This window comes from Anoplophora glabripennis, unplaced genomic scaffold (assembly GCF_000390285.2).
Source record: "Anoplophora glabripennis isolate ALB-LARVAE unplaced genomic scaffold, Agla_2.0 scaffold167, whole genome shotgun sequence".
NCBI lineage: Eukaryota > Metazoa > Arthropoda > Insecta > Coleoptera > Cerambycidae > Anoplophora > Anoplophora glabripennis.
The window spans coordinates 589784-608031 of record NW_019416283.1 but is presented as its reverse complement, the minus strand read 5'-3'; the positions used below and the strand labels follow the sequence as shown (position 1 = coordinate 608031).

The 18248-nt window shown below is 31.7% G+C and overlaps 1 protein-coding gene across 1 annotated transcript in view; it reads right to left on the bottom strand.

Annotated features, from left to right (window-relative positions):
• LOC108904870 (protein charybde) overlaps positions 1 to 17577 on the bottom strand; it is a 36720-nt gene extending 19143 nt beyond the window's left edge. The window contains exon 1 of the mRNA XM_018707569.1: positions 17300 to 17577. Within this exon, the coding sequence (XP_018563085.1) occupies positions 17300 to 17480 (181 nt within the window). The 5' untranslated portion in view covers positions 17481 to 17577. The remainder of the gene's footprint in view (positions 1 to 17299) is intronic.
• Between the last annotated feature and the right edge of the window lie 671 nt (positions 17578 to 18248).

Here is an 18248-nt window from a genome sequence, read left to right as displayed (position 1 = left end):
AAAATTAATGGAAAAGGGCTGTCATATTAGAGTTGCCGACTCGGCATTACTAGAGATTACGATCGGATTTATCCCCGGACGAATTTTGATTGACTAGGGTTGGGTTCTCGGTTTAATTGGGACGGGGGGCGGTTTAAAGACGGTTTTTAATTTGGGGTGTAATTCTCGAGGGTGATTGCGAATACGCTGACAAGCCGGGAAAATCCTTTAAGTTGTAAGGCGGAGATGCGAGATTAAAAAAAAACTACGTTCATTATTTTCTGTTTAAAAATTATTATTGTCTTAATTTTATATTTTTTTTACCATTTTTATTATTTTATAGTTTTATTATAGTCTTTCCGAAGTCAGTTGAACATGTATAAAAACGCCTAACAATAAAATTTAATGAGTTTCATGTTCCTAAAGAAGTTTTCTGCTAAAGGTAAAAAATTATAATAATTTGTATATAATGTGCAGAAAATTTCTATTATATGTTCATTTAACCAACAACATATTTTAATTCTTTATGCCCTCAAACAATTTTATTATATTGCTGGTAAATTTCATTTTGTTCCGTTTCAAAAGGTCTCCAAAATGCCATGTTGCAATAATATTAGTAAACAAAATATCCCTCTTATTTCTCCCTATCGCAATTGTAATACAAATGAATAATAGAAGGTGCCTATAATAAATTAAAATTACCTGAATCACGCCAAATTCCGCATTGCTGCACTGCACTGCTAGGCCATGTGCCGACAACTGAATTTATGGCCAGGGCACCCAGCGCGGCTGTGTTTGTGCCGCGTTTGCCCACGCGCTCATTCTTCAACTGGGCGACCAGAATTGTATATGGGTGTGGCTAAATAAGTATGAGAACGAGTTTTTCAAATATTTCAATGCCGTGTTGCTGCGTCAGCGACCGAACCTGGTACATACTGCCAACGTCTTGGTTCTTCAATTGACATCAGAAAGACTATACTACTAGATACGAGGTGTCAAAATAACACTAAAACTGGAGATTTACGTTTCGATTCTAACTTTAAATTACCGCTTTATACTTTATTGTAAAGGTATTAAGCTAATTCAGTTTTTTTTTTTTCAAAAAGATCTTATCAAATGAAGTCAAACAATGTTCTTCGATACCAGAAATCTTCTGGTATCGATAGTTAAATCGAGATGGACCTGATTTGTGGACGACCAGATCGCCCGACCTAAACCTATTAAATTTATTTCTGTGGCATCATTCACAAAAAACCTCTTTTAATCAACATCCGGAAATACTACAGAAGAACTGAGAATAAAACTGTAGTCAGTCATTCCTGGAATGTTATTTCATGTACACCGAGAAAACATTCGCAGGATAAAAAAGAGATTGGGGTGCTGATTTTGAATATTTCGAAATGATATTTATTTTTTTCTGATCTCCTATTATTATTATTATTATGTAAATACAACCCCAATATGCCTCAAAGAAACGAGTAAATTTTTAAATTCGAAACAAAACATTATGAAATACGTATTTTGCAATACTATTATGCAACACTTTTGATATATTACGTAATAATTAAAACTATAACAAAAAAATCTCATTTTAAAATTTGAAAAATGATAACTCCGAAAAGGCTAGTCCTTGGAATAAAATGGAAGATGTTTTTTGTAAAATCATTGGAGATTTCCAAAAAATATAGAAATTCTGATGCTTCTAATGGTAATTTTCAATAAATTATTTAAAAAATATATCTGTAGAACAGGACTAGATACAGTCCGTACAATATTTGCTGAGATAATCTTCCAAGAAGACCCCCGTGTCACTGTCTTGGAATTAACTGCAATCGACGCCCAAGGTAGAAAGACATTGGCGGAAAATTTCAAGGTACGCCCTCGCCGCAGTAAATTGTTACAGTAGTCCGAAAACAGAACATTATTGGCTTATTATTTATAATTGTTATGTTGATACTGCATCTCATTATTGCATTTGTAGATTTATAACTCAAAAATGGCAACAATGGCAACGTAACAAACAAATAATCTATGAATTCAGAATATAGTATACAATTCAAATTATTTTCACCGACACAAAGGTTGCAGGGTAAAACAGATCTAAGGTATCTATGCCACTGAATTCCTTATTAGTAGTAAACTTTTATCAAAAAAGTGCAGTTTGCTAGTCTTATTACATAACTAAACAATAAAATAAATCAAATAATTCTCGTAAAAGGATATTCATTTAATAGTTTATGTACTCTATGATATGGTTTTGATAAAAACAATACTCAGTTGGCTTAGGGCGATGTGTTTTTCTGCAGATTCAATTCCATTATTATATCAAAAAACGACATTATACACAAATATTAGCATGCCAAATTTCGTTTAAATCAGATGAAGCGTTTCAGTGTTATTTTGCGAAAAATAATAATTTTTTTTTACCTCCATCTAGCGGCTAACGAAGCAACTTAGTGCATGCCTATCCGCTTCATTTACAAATCGCACTGTATAATATTAAAATCTTTATATTTGAGAACGTTCAAAGTTAAAACTGTTTCCCCATCACAGATTCACTGCGCCAAATTCACTTGTTACAAATTTTACTAATATATATGACCTAAAACCTACCTCGATACATATCTCTAATTGTAAGTACCATCTAAAAAGCAACTTTACCGAATTATTTTTTCATTTCTGCGCTTATTCATACTAAACCAATTCCAGCTAATAATACCAAATTTTAATGATAGTTTTCTTACAGAAAAAACTACTTTCAATCTTCAATTATTGTGGTAAGTATATTTTTTTGCTTATAAGCGAGAAAAAATATATAATTGGATACTTATAGCATTGACCTTGACACGTGACAAGGGACTCACTTTTTGAATTTGACATAGCAATTAAAACGAAAATTATCAGTAACAGAAAAACTAGAAAGGATAGTTATTAAAAAGCAAATCAGGTGGGTACGGTCTAATAAAAAATTGAAAATGAACTTTCTTTAGTTTTGAAGATGATGAAGTCTATAACGATACGTCGGTATATTTCATTTATTTATTTAATTATTACTTAATTTTAAAAGGGTAAAAGGTATTCAATTTTGAGGTTAACTTTTTTGTCGCCATTTGTGTTTTTTATACTAGAATGGTTTTGGTTTTTTGACTGCTATCATGTAGAAACATGGCTGTTAATAAATATGGAGAGTTGAACAACGCATCTTTATTGTTAAAGATTATTTTAAATTTGGTGAAATTATGTAGAAGTTGGAAGAAATATGGAAAAACAAATTGTCCACAAAGCCATTTGAAATATTGTTAATAAATTTGAAGGAACTTGTTGAATTCAAAATTAAAGCAGTAAAATTTAGATTCATAGTAGTCGTTCACAAGAAAATATTGCAGTTGTCAGTGATAGTCACTGCAGAACCAACCATTAAACAAACCACTCCATTCAAAATTTTGCAGAAGGATCTTCACTTAAAATATAGTTAGCACAAGAATTATTACCAACTGATTATGGATTACGTCATACATTTGTTAATTGGGCTCTAGCAGTGAAAGGAAAAGATGATGTTTTTAAGAAACTCGTCTTTAGTGATGAAGCCCATTTTGAAATTGGTGGATATGTAAACAAACAAAATTGTCGTACCTGGGGTGAAGAAAAAAATTAATAACTTTTTAAGGGATGAATTGGAGCGAGGATGGTGCAACGTATCAACAGCAACGGAAACACCCGATCTTTTGAAACAGAAATTCTGGAAGAGATGTTAATTAGCCACCAAGATCATGCTATATATCACCATTACACTTCTTTTTATGTTTTTTTTTTTTTTTTTTTGAAGAGCCAAGTTTATGCTGGCAATCCTCAAACCATTCAACATCTGAGAGAAAACATAATTGAGCAAATCATGCAAATTGAACCACTATTGTGAACACGTGATGAGAAGTTTTGCTAAAAGATTAAAGGCTTGTATAGCTGCAAGAGGTGCTCACTTATCTGACATTCTTTTCCATTATTAACCGCAACATGTCTCCTTTAATATTCAATAAAAATATCTAGTTATTTCGAATAAATTACGTGTTTTATAAAAAATTAAAACGTTAACTCAAATTTGAACGAACCATATGTGCCATAATACAACATTTTGATATGTTTGGTGGTAGTTTATTATTCTGGCACCACTCAGTCACTCTTAATAGATCTTTTTACAGTACAATACATACATCAACAGATATAAAAGAGGTCAACAATACATTAATTAGGTTATCATCAAAATAACATTAATTAGGTTATCACAGCCGTCATTAATGAAAATATTAAATAATAATGGGCCCAGAAGTGAACCCTGAGGTAATCCAGAAGTGGCAACAGTTTCAGTACCGGTAAAACCAAACCACGATAATGAACTGTTAATAAAATGTTTGAAAGTTTATCGGCAAATTACTATTATTATTACCAAAATTTGATAAATTACAAAGGGAAATGCGTTAATCTAATATGTCGGAGGTTTTTGATAAATCCGTGCAAGCTGTATCAACCTGTCCACAAATATCTAATTCTAATAGAAATTCTTTTGCCATACTTTTATTCTATTTAATGTTTTAGTTATATCTACCCCAGGAAATAAGCCTGTCAGTTTCAATGCATCGTATCCAAATCCTCGATAAATTTAAAAGGTTTTCTTAAATGACACTTTTTTTCGGAATCAAAGCATATAAGGTTTCCAAATTCCAAATCGTGTGAATAGAACTGTAAATTTGCTGTAATAATGCGAGTAAAATATTGCTTTCAAACAAAAACTAGTTTCAAAATTTTTTTGGCAATAAATTTCAGTTTCAACATCGACGCGGTGCAGTCTTAGTTCTAAATGCATACGGGAAAACAATAATAAATATTCCCATGTCAAAATTTGTACTGGCAGGCGTCCAACAGAGTTGAACAAACTATTCGGCAATTCTAGCTTAAAACTAAAACTTTCTCACTTGCGACTGTCTTTTATTTTCAATTTTAGAAGTCCAGGGTCCCCGCGTTTCGCTATTAGTGGGAGGTATTTACAAAAAAAAATTGAGTGACGAATTGGACTTTTGATATTGGTATAATCCATCCTGTAAGTTAACATGTAAAATAAAAGAGAATAACGAAAAGGGATAATGAAATCTTGTCGTCCTGTATCTCAACAGGTACATGTGATTTTTAATCAAAGATTATCTGTAGACACAGTTTTGTCGATGACTGTATAATAGTTATTTGTTTAATTAGGCAGTAAAGCACAGGATTGGCTTGGCTGCAAACAAAACTGTTTATTTTATATTATTAAAATTGTATGAAACTTCTTTCACTAATAATAATAATTTCATCAGGTCGTCTGTGGATGCTATGAGACGAGTGTTATTAAGTAATGATTTTAACAGTATTCATTAGAAAATAATCAAAAAGTCAGTAGTAGACTTTATCTTTCAAATTTGACAATTGGCCAAATAAATTTTATTTCACTTCTCTCCTAATTCCACAAAAAGAAAACAAGTACCTAGGTAGTTTTTAAATAACCGAATAAATAATAAAAATAATTAATTAATATTTTTTCAACAACAATCAGAGGCAATTGTTGAAATAAAATAATTTTATTACTAACTGACAAGTTTGAAAGATAAATTCATTGCCTACTATTGACACTGTTGAAATCTTGTGTCAATTAAAACGGTTTTTCTTGAAATCCATAGTTTTTTAAAATTTAACAAGAGTAAACAAATTTTTAAAATTAAATTCTGCTGTGAATTAATATTATAATATGTATTTCAATTTGGTCAATGAAAAAAAAGTTGTACAATTGTACAATTTTAAGGGTGTCATCCCCAATGAACACCTTGTAGTGCTTCAATTAACTTTAAATCATAGTCATAGAAGACCAGTAATAAATCTAAATCATGTACCAAATTTGGTTCTCCTACGGTAGTGTTGCAGAGATATTAATTTTTTTCGAAATTTAAGACCCCACTTTGGGGGCTATAGTCTGTTTGGAAATGAAAGAGAGTAATAAAACCCCGAGATAAGAACCGGCCATGGGCGTGGTAATATTGCGTTTCAGGTAATTATCGGGTAACACTAATGCTAACAGGTAATGGGTGTACATTAGTATATTTTACTGGATACATCATAGGGCAGGAGCCAGTGTATTGCGACAGATCAATCCAGTCTTAGAGCTGAATATACGAAGACGTGCTAGTGCAGTAGAGTAAAATTCGAATTGTGTTTAGTGACTATTGTGCCAGTGGATATAATATTGTATTCAATGGTTATCCGGAAAAAACATTTCTTTTGAAACAAATATGGTGAAAAAGGAACTTTTGACACTTGTCAATCTTAATAAAGATCAGATAAAAAATGTTGTCGACGGAATGGCAACAAATCGCCAAATAACGGTACTACGGTTACCACCTTATCACTGTGAACTTAACCCAATCGAATTAGTCTGGGCGCAGGTAAAAGGAGATGTAGCGCGAAATAATACGACGTTTAAATTAAGTGACGTGAAAATTTTGTTAAAAAATTCCTTGGAACAAGTAACTGCAGATAACTGGCAAAGATGTATACATCATGTACAAAAAGAAGAGGAAAAAATGTGGGAACTCGATAATTTAATTGACGTTACTGTGGAACCTATCGTTATCAATCTAGGAGACGAAGATAATTCATCAGAATATTCAGAGGATGAATTTTAATATACCTACTTTTTTATTTTCTTTATTGTACATTTATACAACACTACATTTACTCACCATATTTGAATTTTCAAAATACATATATTTTTGTGTGGAATATAAGTCTATTCATTAAATTTAAATAAATATTTTGATAATAATATTGAATAATGTTATTTGAATTACTAAAAATCCTCTTAACCCGGTTATGACGCTTAAAGTAGCCTCATGTTTTGAAATGCTGTTTTTATATTGTTTACTTATAAGAGAAATAGACCGAGAAATTGAAGCGGCATAGACAACGACGGATTGTCGGGGATTAAATTTTAGCTACCTGCTACAATTTAGTACAACCCGGTCACACAAATTTTTTTGTGTGATAATCATAATATAAAAATATTGAATATAAGCACCAGTACTACATTTATTTACGATTTGCATACATAATAAGCTTTTATTACTCTCTTTCATTTCTAAACAGACTATAATAACTTCTCAAGGGTGCAACTTTGTATATAGGTAAGTTTGGTTAAATTACAATATTTTGGACACCCCTACATGTACTTGTGTCGGTTCGTGAGATACAAAAATAATTTTAATTCATTTTAATTCATTTATTACATTTGTATCGAGCACGGATTCATAAAGCTAACTTGCAACATTTCTAGTGCTCTAGACCTCCCCTGACTTTTTCACGCTTGCTATTAATCACCCTGTATATACCAACAAAGTATCAAAAGGAACAAAGTGGAGCGAAATAGCGCCATAATCGCCGTCATCTGCACGGCTCCGTGCCATCTAGGATCTTCGGTAGTCGGCAAGGCATCGAACCAGTTCATCTTATCAGCCGATTGACTCGGCAGATAACGCTCATTTGTGCCTAAAGCGAGGCGCTCTAGATTTCGATCGGTTGGAAATAGAATACCGGGGAAATGCTGCAGAAGCGCTGTTTGTGCGGGCGTAAAATAATAAAGCCGCTGCTGAGGCAAGCGAAATACGTTTTAGCCCGAGTAAACTTTAAAACTGTATTTGTCTTCAAATAAAGGAAAATACGAAAAGATACCAAAAGTAACTTTTATTACGTACTTTGACTACATAATCGTGCCATCAAAAGTCAACACCGTATGCAGCATGTTACAAAAAAGAAGTCAAGCCGGCAGCCATAATTCTTTTGGGTGAAAATAATACGGCTTTCTCGGATGAGATATAACCTGTACGGGGCTGTAGTCCGCAGAGTAGTTGCTTCCCACAATATCGTTAATTAAGGCCTTTCCTTATGCCACTTTTCATTTGGGTACCTCTTTTTCAAGATACAGAGTATACGATTTAAAAAATATACTTATGTTTCTAAATAATTTCCTTGAATTTTAATACATCCAGTTATAATTTTTTATCTATGTCGGCGCATATTTTGTATAAACGTAATTCAAAAGAAAATCAAAGTACAAACAGAGAAAAAAGAGATTGTGGTAACAGCAAAACTATTTTTATTATTATTTATTTATACACAAAATAAGTGGTTTTAGTTTCAAATTAAATGTAGAAGGCTAAAAATACAAATATCAGCATTAAAAGTGCCCGAACATACATTTGTGGAGGTGGTAGATATATTGAACATTTAATTTTTCATACTGATTTCTTTTGTTCGACTTATTTTTTTAGTATTAATATTATTTACTTCTCCAATAGTCATCAAAAACCACCAATTATAAGACCAAATTTACAAACTAATCATAAGGAAATTATGAAATATATCAAAATGTAAAGTATATATCGGGCGTTTCACGTCAACGGGCACAGTGGGCTGCCCAGAATAAAAATGCATCAATATTGACGTTCGATGATTTGCCGTCTGGTGATTTTAAAAAAACATCCAATATGGCGTCCGCAATAATGGAAAATTCTGTTTAATGAGCAATATTGATAGATAAGAAACATAAAAATACTGTATTGTAGACTGAATCACCATATCTATACGTTTTTGGGGTTGCTGACCCCATCTGGTCACTGTTCGTCCCTAACCTTAAAAATACTTCAAATCGTTGAAATAATACGTTTCTACGATGAGTAACACAGTCTAACCACCATAATTTATGTTTTCGGGATCGCTGAAACCAATTCTGATATCAATAGCTTTGTTCCTAGTAGAATCCAAAACAGTTTTCAACAGTCAGACGCATGCGCATATGGATGTAATGCTTACATAAGGTTCAAAATTCATTGTTTCGAATCAAATGCGATTGCGTCGGACTGTTGGAAACTAATTCTAATGCACTTGGAATAAAGCTAATATAACTTCAACTATTCAGAATTCGTGCCTAACCTCAAAAAAGTAGCGCAAATTGCTAAGATTACACTTTTCTACGTTTTGGAATGAAGTGTAACCAACATATCTTTATATTTTTGGGGTCACTGAATCGAATTCTTACATCCGTTTGAACCCAACTAATCGTACCTGGGTCAAATTGTAGGGAATTATCTACAAGATTGATCTCTTGCATTTTTTCCCGAAACCTCGCTCTTTTCGAGATATTCAAAGTCAAAGTTCCAAAAAAAATAAAACGTTTTTTCGCGAATATCTCACTTCCTATGCATCGGACGTCCATGAAGTCAATGTAAAAGTTGTAGAGTTTCTAAAAAATATTTTTGAAATTGAATCGAAATATATTGGAAAAAATATTTTATAAAAAATATTTTTGAAATAATTATTGAAGTTAGGCGAAAAATCAGATCAATCTTATATATCATATTTTTCCTAATCCATGACGTCCAACGCATTGAGCGCGAGACATTCGTCAAAAACCTTGTTTTTGAAACTTTGACCTTGAATATCTCGAAATTACGAGGTTTTGGGAAAAACTACAAGGGGCCAATCTTGTAGATACCTAATTAAATTATCTGCAACTTTCACGTCTTACGGATATCCGATGCAGAGAACGCGAGATATTTACAAAAAAGCCTTGCATAGCCAAGTTGATATTTGTGATTTTTGAGGATTTTGAGTTTGGGACACCTCAAAGAACGTCTGTGCAAAAATTCGGCTTGGAAGGAATTTTGTCGAGGTTTCCTCCTCTTTTCGTCTACTTTCCTTGGAATATTTTTTTTAAAGATGTCAATATCTTAAAAAAACAATGGAATTATTCAAGTCAAGGTTTTAGTGGGATAAAGATCAATAAATAAAAGAACACTATATTTTAAATCATTGCCAACGTTTCGGTGTTATTTTACACCATCCTCAGGGCTCTAAAATACAAACAATGTTTTTAATAAAATTCGTTAAGGTATTAAAATAAAAAAAATATATATATACAAATACATTTACAATAATTCTAAAAAATTCTAAAAAATTGTTCCTGTCACAATTACCATAAAACACGAAAAAGAAAAATTTATAAAACAGCTCTAAAAATAACATAGGTATTATTCACTCACCGAAATTTGAAGTGTCTTTTTTCCAACTGAACAGTTCTAAATATTAAGAAGATGATATCTAGATACTTATATGTGTATTTATAATTCATGGAACAATTTCAATGCGGTTTTCTTTCACTGTAAAAATTGTTGTAACGTCTTAGGTACTATTCAGCAGAATGACAGTAGAAAAATACGTTGATTCTAATGTGTGTAGATATCATACTTCTTTTTCCTCTTACTTTTTTCTTTTTCTTTTTCCCTTTTATTTTTACAAGAGAATTTTATCAATTAAATTATAATAAACCAAGTTTAAATTATCTATATCCTTCTTCGTATTAACCTCGTATTTTTTAATAAAAATCATTTCCTCGAGTAACCTTTTTGAAAGAATAGGTTGATGCCCAAGCAGTTCAGTTTTGTCAAATTCAAAATGGTGATTGAATTCTTTTGAATGTTCTACAAGTGCCGTTGGATGTAAATTATTTGGTTTTTTTAAATCTCTTTCATGTTCTGAAATACGTGTATTTATATATCTACCCGTTTGACCAATATAACTTTTTTTACAGTTTACACAAGGTATTTTATAAACCACATTAGATTTTAATTTGAAAGGAGTCTTAGTTTTTAATTTACTATAAAATCTGCTACCAATAGTATTTTCATTCTTAAAAGCTATCTTTTGGTTATTTTCTGAGACCAACACCTTACCTAGCTTTTCTGAAAGTTTAGGTATATAGGGTATTTTATAATATTGTTGTTGAGCTACGTTAGCACGTCTGTTTTCATTTTGTCCTACTCTGACAACCTTATTAATCAATGAAATTGGAAAATTATTCTTTAACAAAATTAATTTAATGTAGTTTAAATTTTGTTCACGGAATTGTTCACTAGATAATTTTAAAGCTCTGTGTTTTAAATTGTAAATTATATTTACCTTTTGTTTAAAACTATGACAGGAGTAATAGTTCAAAAATCTTTCAGAAAAAGTCGGTTTATGATACCAATTTGTTAATAATTTATTATCTGATGTTTTTATAATTTTTAGATCTAAAAAAGGTATACTACCATTTTGCTAATATTATAAAATACCCTATATACCTAAACTTTCAGAAAAGCTAGGTAAGGTGTTGGTCTCAGAAAATAACCAAAAGATAGCTTTTAAGAATGAAAATACTATTGGTAGCAGATTTTATAGTAAATTAAAAACTAAGACTCCTTTCAAATTAAAATCTAATGTGGTTTATAAAATACCTTGTGGAAACTGTAAAAAAAGTTATATTGGTCAAACGGGTAGATATATAAATACACGTATTTCAGAACATGAAAGAGATTTAAAAAAACCAAATAATTTACATCCAACGGCACTTGTAGAACATTCAAAAGAATTCAATCACCATTTTGAATTTGACAAAACTGAACTGCTTGGGCATCAACCTATTCTTTCAAAAAGGTTACTCGAGGAAATGATTTTTATTAAAAAAATTAATAGTGTTAATACGAAGAAGGATATAGATAATTTAAACTTGGTTTATTATAATTTAATTGATAAAATTCTCTTGTAAAAATAAAAGGGAAAAAGAAAAAGAAAAAAGTAAGAGGAAAAAGAAGCATGATATCTACACACATTAGAATCAACGTATTTTTCTACTGTCATTCTGCTGAATAGTACCTAAGACGTTACAACAATTTTTACTGTGAAAGAAAACCGCATTGAAATTGTTCCATGAATTATAAATACACATATAAGTATCTAGATATCATCTTCTTAATATTTAGAACTGTTAAGTTGGACAAAAGACACTTCAAATTTCGGTGAGTGAATAATACCTATGTTATTTTTAGAGCTGTTTTTTAAAATTTTTCTTTTTCGTGTTTTATGGTAATTGTGACAGGAACAATTTTTTACAATTTTTTAGAATTATTGTAAATGTATTTGTATATATATATATTTATTTTAATACCTTAACGAATTTTATTAAAAACATAGTTTGTATTTTAGAGCCCTGAGGATGGTGTAAAATAACACCGAAACGTTGGCAACGATTTAAAATATAGTGTTCCTTTATTTATTGATCTTTATCCCACTAAAACCTTGACTTGGATAACTAATCAAGATCGCAAAATAGTGGAAACATAATGGAATTATTATTAAAAAAGTATTTTTTTTTTTAAATTTAAACTGACACCATTCATCTTGAATAAGAGGCGCCCACATAAAAAATGGCACAAGGAATGTCTTAAAATGTTCGCTCAAAGGATCCGTGATTAACAGCTTAACATACATTTTTGTAGCAACCTGTATATTATCTTTTAGAAAATTATTTCACGTACACACACCCTTGGTGAGACTATCTGCATCTGAATACCAACATTTCATTCAAGTTACTAAAACTGATTCAAAACTGTGCCTTAGAAACGAGGCAAAACTGAACTATTTGTATTATTTTTTAAACACCCAGTGGAAAGACAGCAAATCTACGGCTCTGATAATAATTGACCATTTAATAAAAACCGTCAAAAGTCGCAAACATGTCAAAGTGTCACTGAAGTTGTCGCAGAATTTAAAAGAACGCCTGCAAATGATGCACACCGTTGTAGCCGAGGCGGCGTTGTCTTCGATCGTGAATGTAGTATAAACCGATAAAATAATCCAGTCACGCAATTATTGTAATTGCTAACAGCACTAGTGGCGCGGCAATCGAATCTAGACGAGCAGCAGTACCAAGGCGTGCTGCAGAAGAGAAAAAAAATGAGAAAAGCGAGCGAGAGAAAGTCTACGAGTGCACTAGCACACAATCTGGGCCAGTGGCGGGCTGGCTGCTTTTAAAGAAGGGGTTGAGAGGTAAAATCGCATTCGACAAATGAGTTACACATAAACGGTAGAAAGTATAGAAGATAGTAGCATAGAAAATGTAAAAACACTAGTAAAATCTTGAAATACTAACACAAATTGATTCTACTGATGTCACATATAAATTTTCATTTGAATAAAAGTTACAACTAAGTAAAATTATTCATATTCATTTTATACAAACGTTGTTAGTGCAGTCAATCTTGAGCATTGAAAAGATTTTTTAAGATTGTATAGCTATCAATTTTTTTAAGCATACCCAACAAGTTTTCTGTTTCATAAATTGACTTAAAATTATTTTATTTAATGCAAAGGTACGTGCAATTGTTTGCAATTATTACTATAAAAGTTACCTATCTATTACAGGACCCCATGGGAAAAAATATTCAATGTATGATAGACCTGACCACCATACATATACCTTTTTCTATATTCGTTGACAAAGTTAGCTCCTGCTCCAGGTTATGTGAAGGAGTGAAGGTCAACTATTGGTTTTTTATAGTAATACAATTTTTATCGCCGGTTTCTGAAGGAGCGGTCAATTTTACTTTTGAATGCGTGGTTGACATATTTTTTAAGGTCATATTCAATTCATTTTTGACATGTTGCTATTTTCAAATTTAAACGGTAAATTTTGATAGATTTGAGTTTTCTATTAAAAATGGTAGTTTTATATCGAAAAAGTAATCCGTAATGTATGTAATGAAATGCTTAGATCCGTTTTTCTCAGAAATGGAGCATTTTATCGAAAGAAATAAAGAGTACCTTTTTTGTAGAGGAAATGAAGATCTGTCATATGCTGGCCTCTAAATTTGAGAATTTCGACAAGCAAAAAAATTGGGGCAAATTTTAGCTAACGACCCTCTTAATTGAGACGCCCCTGATCAAAGGCCCCATTTAGGGGGGCGCTCCGTTAGGAAGCATTTCTCGACCAATGCTTATATGAAAAAATATTCTTATTTTTGGCAATAGAAGTGGTAAATTATTGGACACTAATTATGAGACACCTTGTATAAATAAAAATTAAATGCTATTCGTTGATAAGCGCTTCATTTGAGAACGGCTGGACCAATTTGGCTAATTTTTTTTAAATGTTTGTAATAGTCCGAATAAGATTTTTAAGGAAAGAAAAATTAGAAAAATTGCACGGAAAATTGGAAAATTCAGCACAAACTGAAAATGCTTTTATCTATGAGATTCTTGAATGAACTCGAGACCATAACTCACGATTCGACCTATGGATGTGCGTAATTCTTTTTTAGTTTTCTTCGTTATGGTCCTGAAAAAGTTTTTAGGAAAAAAAATCGAGACAATTACAAGCGAAAGTCGGGAAATTCAGAAAAAATGCAAAAATCATAATTTTGTATGTATTCCCGATCATAACTGACGATAGGAACGACATACATATTTAGTTGATTCGTTTTTTTTTTGTTTTGTTGGTTATGCTCCCGGGATGGAAATAAGAAATAACTCAATTGAATGTTTCCCACTGGCGTACGACTGATTGTGATTGTACTCCTCCTCAAATTGAATATCCATGGCCACAAACGTTAATAGATACATGATTACTCAGAAATACGTGTTTTTCTCATTCTTACTTTGTTTGCACATTTCCAATAGCTTTTCGCCAATTTACAAAACGGTCACAAACAAAATTCAAATTTAAACAGGACAACGTCTATCGGATCAGCACTTTCCTTGTTTTCCAAATTGTACGTATAGACTAGGCGGTATATGTTTTGGTTTGGGTGAATTGTTTGGCTTTCAAACATCATTATAAATGAAAAATTTTTTATGCGCATAAAAAAAACACGGGCGGCAAATATGTTAAAAAAAAAATCGAAATATATATCATATTTTTCTTCCTATTTAAGTATGTATCTTTTCACGAGTTGATTTTAGGCGAAAATGGAAGAGGAAAAAAATGTTTGTAATTAAATTTTGACTAGTTACAAATCCAATAAATCATGATTATTATTGGGAAAAGCGAAAAAATCGCTATCACATTTTAAAGTAGGTTGCCAATGATGAAAAGTATTGCAAACTTAGAACTGGTAAGTACTCGGAATACCAAAGGTATTTTTCGAAAAATTAGCCCGGATGNGGATTTAGATTTAGTTGTAATATATTTTGACATATCGGACATTGATATAGTCCAAAATGCGTATAGGTACTTTAAGTAAATCCAACTAATTAGACCGTGTGAGGCCAATTTTATCCAAATGTGTAAAAATATACAGGGTGTTCCATTTAAATTACCAAAGTTAACACCCGCGGCCATTTTGTTTGAACTTCATATTCGAAAATTTCATAAAAAATCGTGCAACTTTCACATTTTTTTTTATAACTCTTAAAACAAAAAAGTTAAAGGGGGGTCAAAATATAGCGAATCACCCTGTACCTAGTTATAAGTCTATAAGTCTGTGTAGAAATTTTATTATAAGCAGATACCTAATGTTGATGTTGATTATGAAAATATTTAGTTCCTGTTCCTTTAGTTGATTATTTTATTTTTGTTTTGTTAATTAAAAGATTGTGATTATAAGTGATGAATTTATAGGAAGAACGTTTCTGTATCTTTAAATTAGAGCTTGTTTTTTTCTTCGGTTAAATTCCTTATTTACTATTTATTTAATTAAAAGACTGCATGATTAATGATTATTAATAATTATTATTGGAAGAAAACTACGATTCAAAAACATTGAAATAAACATAAGTATATTGAAAGTGTTTAATAAAAAAACAAGTTAAAGGTTTTTAAGAAGAAACTCAAAGTTTAATTTAGTTTTGTTAGTAGAAGTAGAAACATAAGTAATTAATAAAAATACTGAATAAATAATAAATGTTAATGATGATTGTTAAGTATAATAGCATGTTTATATTTCGCATTGCAATACCAAAATTATGACTTTTTTAAGTTTTAGAAATTTCTCGAGAATTCGAGAATTCCCGGGAATTCCTAGTCGAGAATTCTCGAAACCCGAGAAAAAAAGTAGGCCGAGAAATCAGAAACCCTATCTATCACCAGGTAAAGTTGGACTTGGGGACAGCCTGTATATTTTTTAATTTCTTAAACCCATATTATATAGGTATGGAAATATCTTCACACAAATTAGCTGTCACCGTCGATTAAATAAATTGAAATGGTGGAACTAGGTCTCATTTATTTAATTAATTTAATAGAAAATTAAGTGAAAGTGGTACATAATCGCTCAGCTTGAAAAATACGCCTACCTTTTTTCTATGCACTACGAAATAAAACGCTCTAATCTAGTGATTTTTTGATTCACACTATTATCGAAATAATTATTTACTTACTCGTTACCAGTAAACTTTATCTTTTAGTTCAGACAATTCTTAATTAAAAAACGTAAATTTAATGTTTTATTGCTTGTTGAAATGTGAAAAAAGCATAATTATTACTAAGGCAAAATCAAATTGTAGCTTTATAAAAAAAAATGTATAAAATCTGGTCATTAAAATTCTCCAATCAAATCAGTGGATAAAATAAAGAGCTGATTTTTTTTTAGTAATCTAAAAGTTACCTTTTTATCTCCCTATAATTTAGTAAAAAAATGTTCATTCAAGTAAATACCTCAGACACTTACATGATAAAGAAAAAAAATTGTACCTATTAAAACAAATAAGATTTCCATTAATCAGTAGGTAGATCAACAGATACATAGGAAACAGTATACCTACAGCCTTTTTACGAATTTAGTACGTAACCTTATTCTTCCCTAAAAAACATGTCCCGACTTGTCTGGATAACATTCTGTTTTATTGGTTATTGCATACATTTATATTCTTCAATTTTCAAAAATCACGCAATTTATTTTACATTTTTCAGTAGATAGGTACATATAAAAATGATTCCTATAACTTCAATAAAGGAAATTACTTTATCTTGATATCTATCCCTAAATAGGTATTTTTACACTTGAACTCTAACATTAATTTTTGTAAGGTAGATAGGTATAAAATAGATACAGCAGTATTTTTTTAGTGTAAATTTAAAACCGGTATTGAAGCGAGTCGTTAAAAACGTACATTCTTCTATCGGAATCGGCGTGGTGAAAGTAAAAACTACTACCTTATCGATTTAAATAAAATTAAAAAGTCCCGTTGAGGGTTAAAAACTCTCCCAATAGTGCATAAATACTACTGGAGTCTTAAAAAAATCTAGCACATACAAACCGTGGATCAAAAAATGTTCCTCGTCATTTAAAAATTAATTACTTCAAGCAAATACTGGGAAGGGTAAGAGCGCACTCGAAAATCAATTAAAATAACGAACGCTCGGGAAAAAATATAAAATTATGTAACGAATTATCTGTCACAAACGTCAAAAAAAAAAACTACCAAAACTTACTTGTCGGCACCGGCACAGGCGTGTCAGCCAGGACTGATTCGATGATATCGGAGGACATCGTCTTCGGGTTGTTATTACCCAAGTCCTCGGCCCTCGGGAGTACCGCGGCCAGTTTGCTGAAAACCGCTTGCAGTTTGGAGTCTTTGGCGACCCGTTCTTCTTGAAAACTGCTACGAAACATCTCGGCTCGTGTCCGCTGCTGTCAAATATTCACAGCCTGCCTAGCATCATATGCGATATCGAATGTTTAATAACAATTTCCAGAGCCGCCTCACCGGTCGCCGGCTGACAAAGAACTCAGCTTTGCCATCAGCTGATCGACCGGTAGAACCCAGCACTGGCTCTGTTGCGACCAATAGGAAGCCGATCCACTCTTTATAAACCCTCGGCCTGGCAACAGCCGTCAAAATCAGCTGTAACGATCGATACGCTCTAAGAACAGACGTACGCTCTCCCGCTCCATCACGCTCCAACACCGGGTTGCTCTACTCCAGTTTTCCTCAATTATTTCTATTATTACGCGAGATTTTAAACCGGAACTGGTTGAAAAGCACAATTTCCATAGCTTTTCTACCAATTCCGAGTTCAGTTCGAGGTAATTTCGTGTACTTTAAGGGCAAATCCGTCGAAATCGAAGCATACACAAAGAACAAATAAACCGGTACTCTGCGAGGTCATATTCGGGACGTAGCTCTTGGATTTCCTGCACGCCGAGCGTTTCCTGTGTTGCTGCCTTCTCTATCTTTCCTTACTTTTCTGTTCGTTTATTGCAAGTCGGGTAGATAGTGTTTATGAACAAATGCGAGCCAGTAAAAAACATCTGTTTTTTATTACAGCTGTTGTTGGAAGATAATGCACTTTCTTGCTTCGATAAAGTTTCCCCTTGCTCGCGACAAATTTTTAAAACGGTGCAATTACAGTGATTAATTATCAATGTAATTTGTAAAAT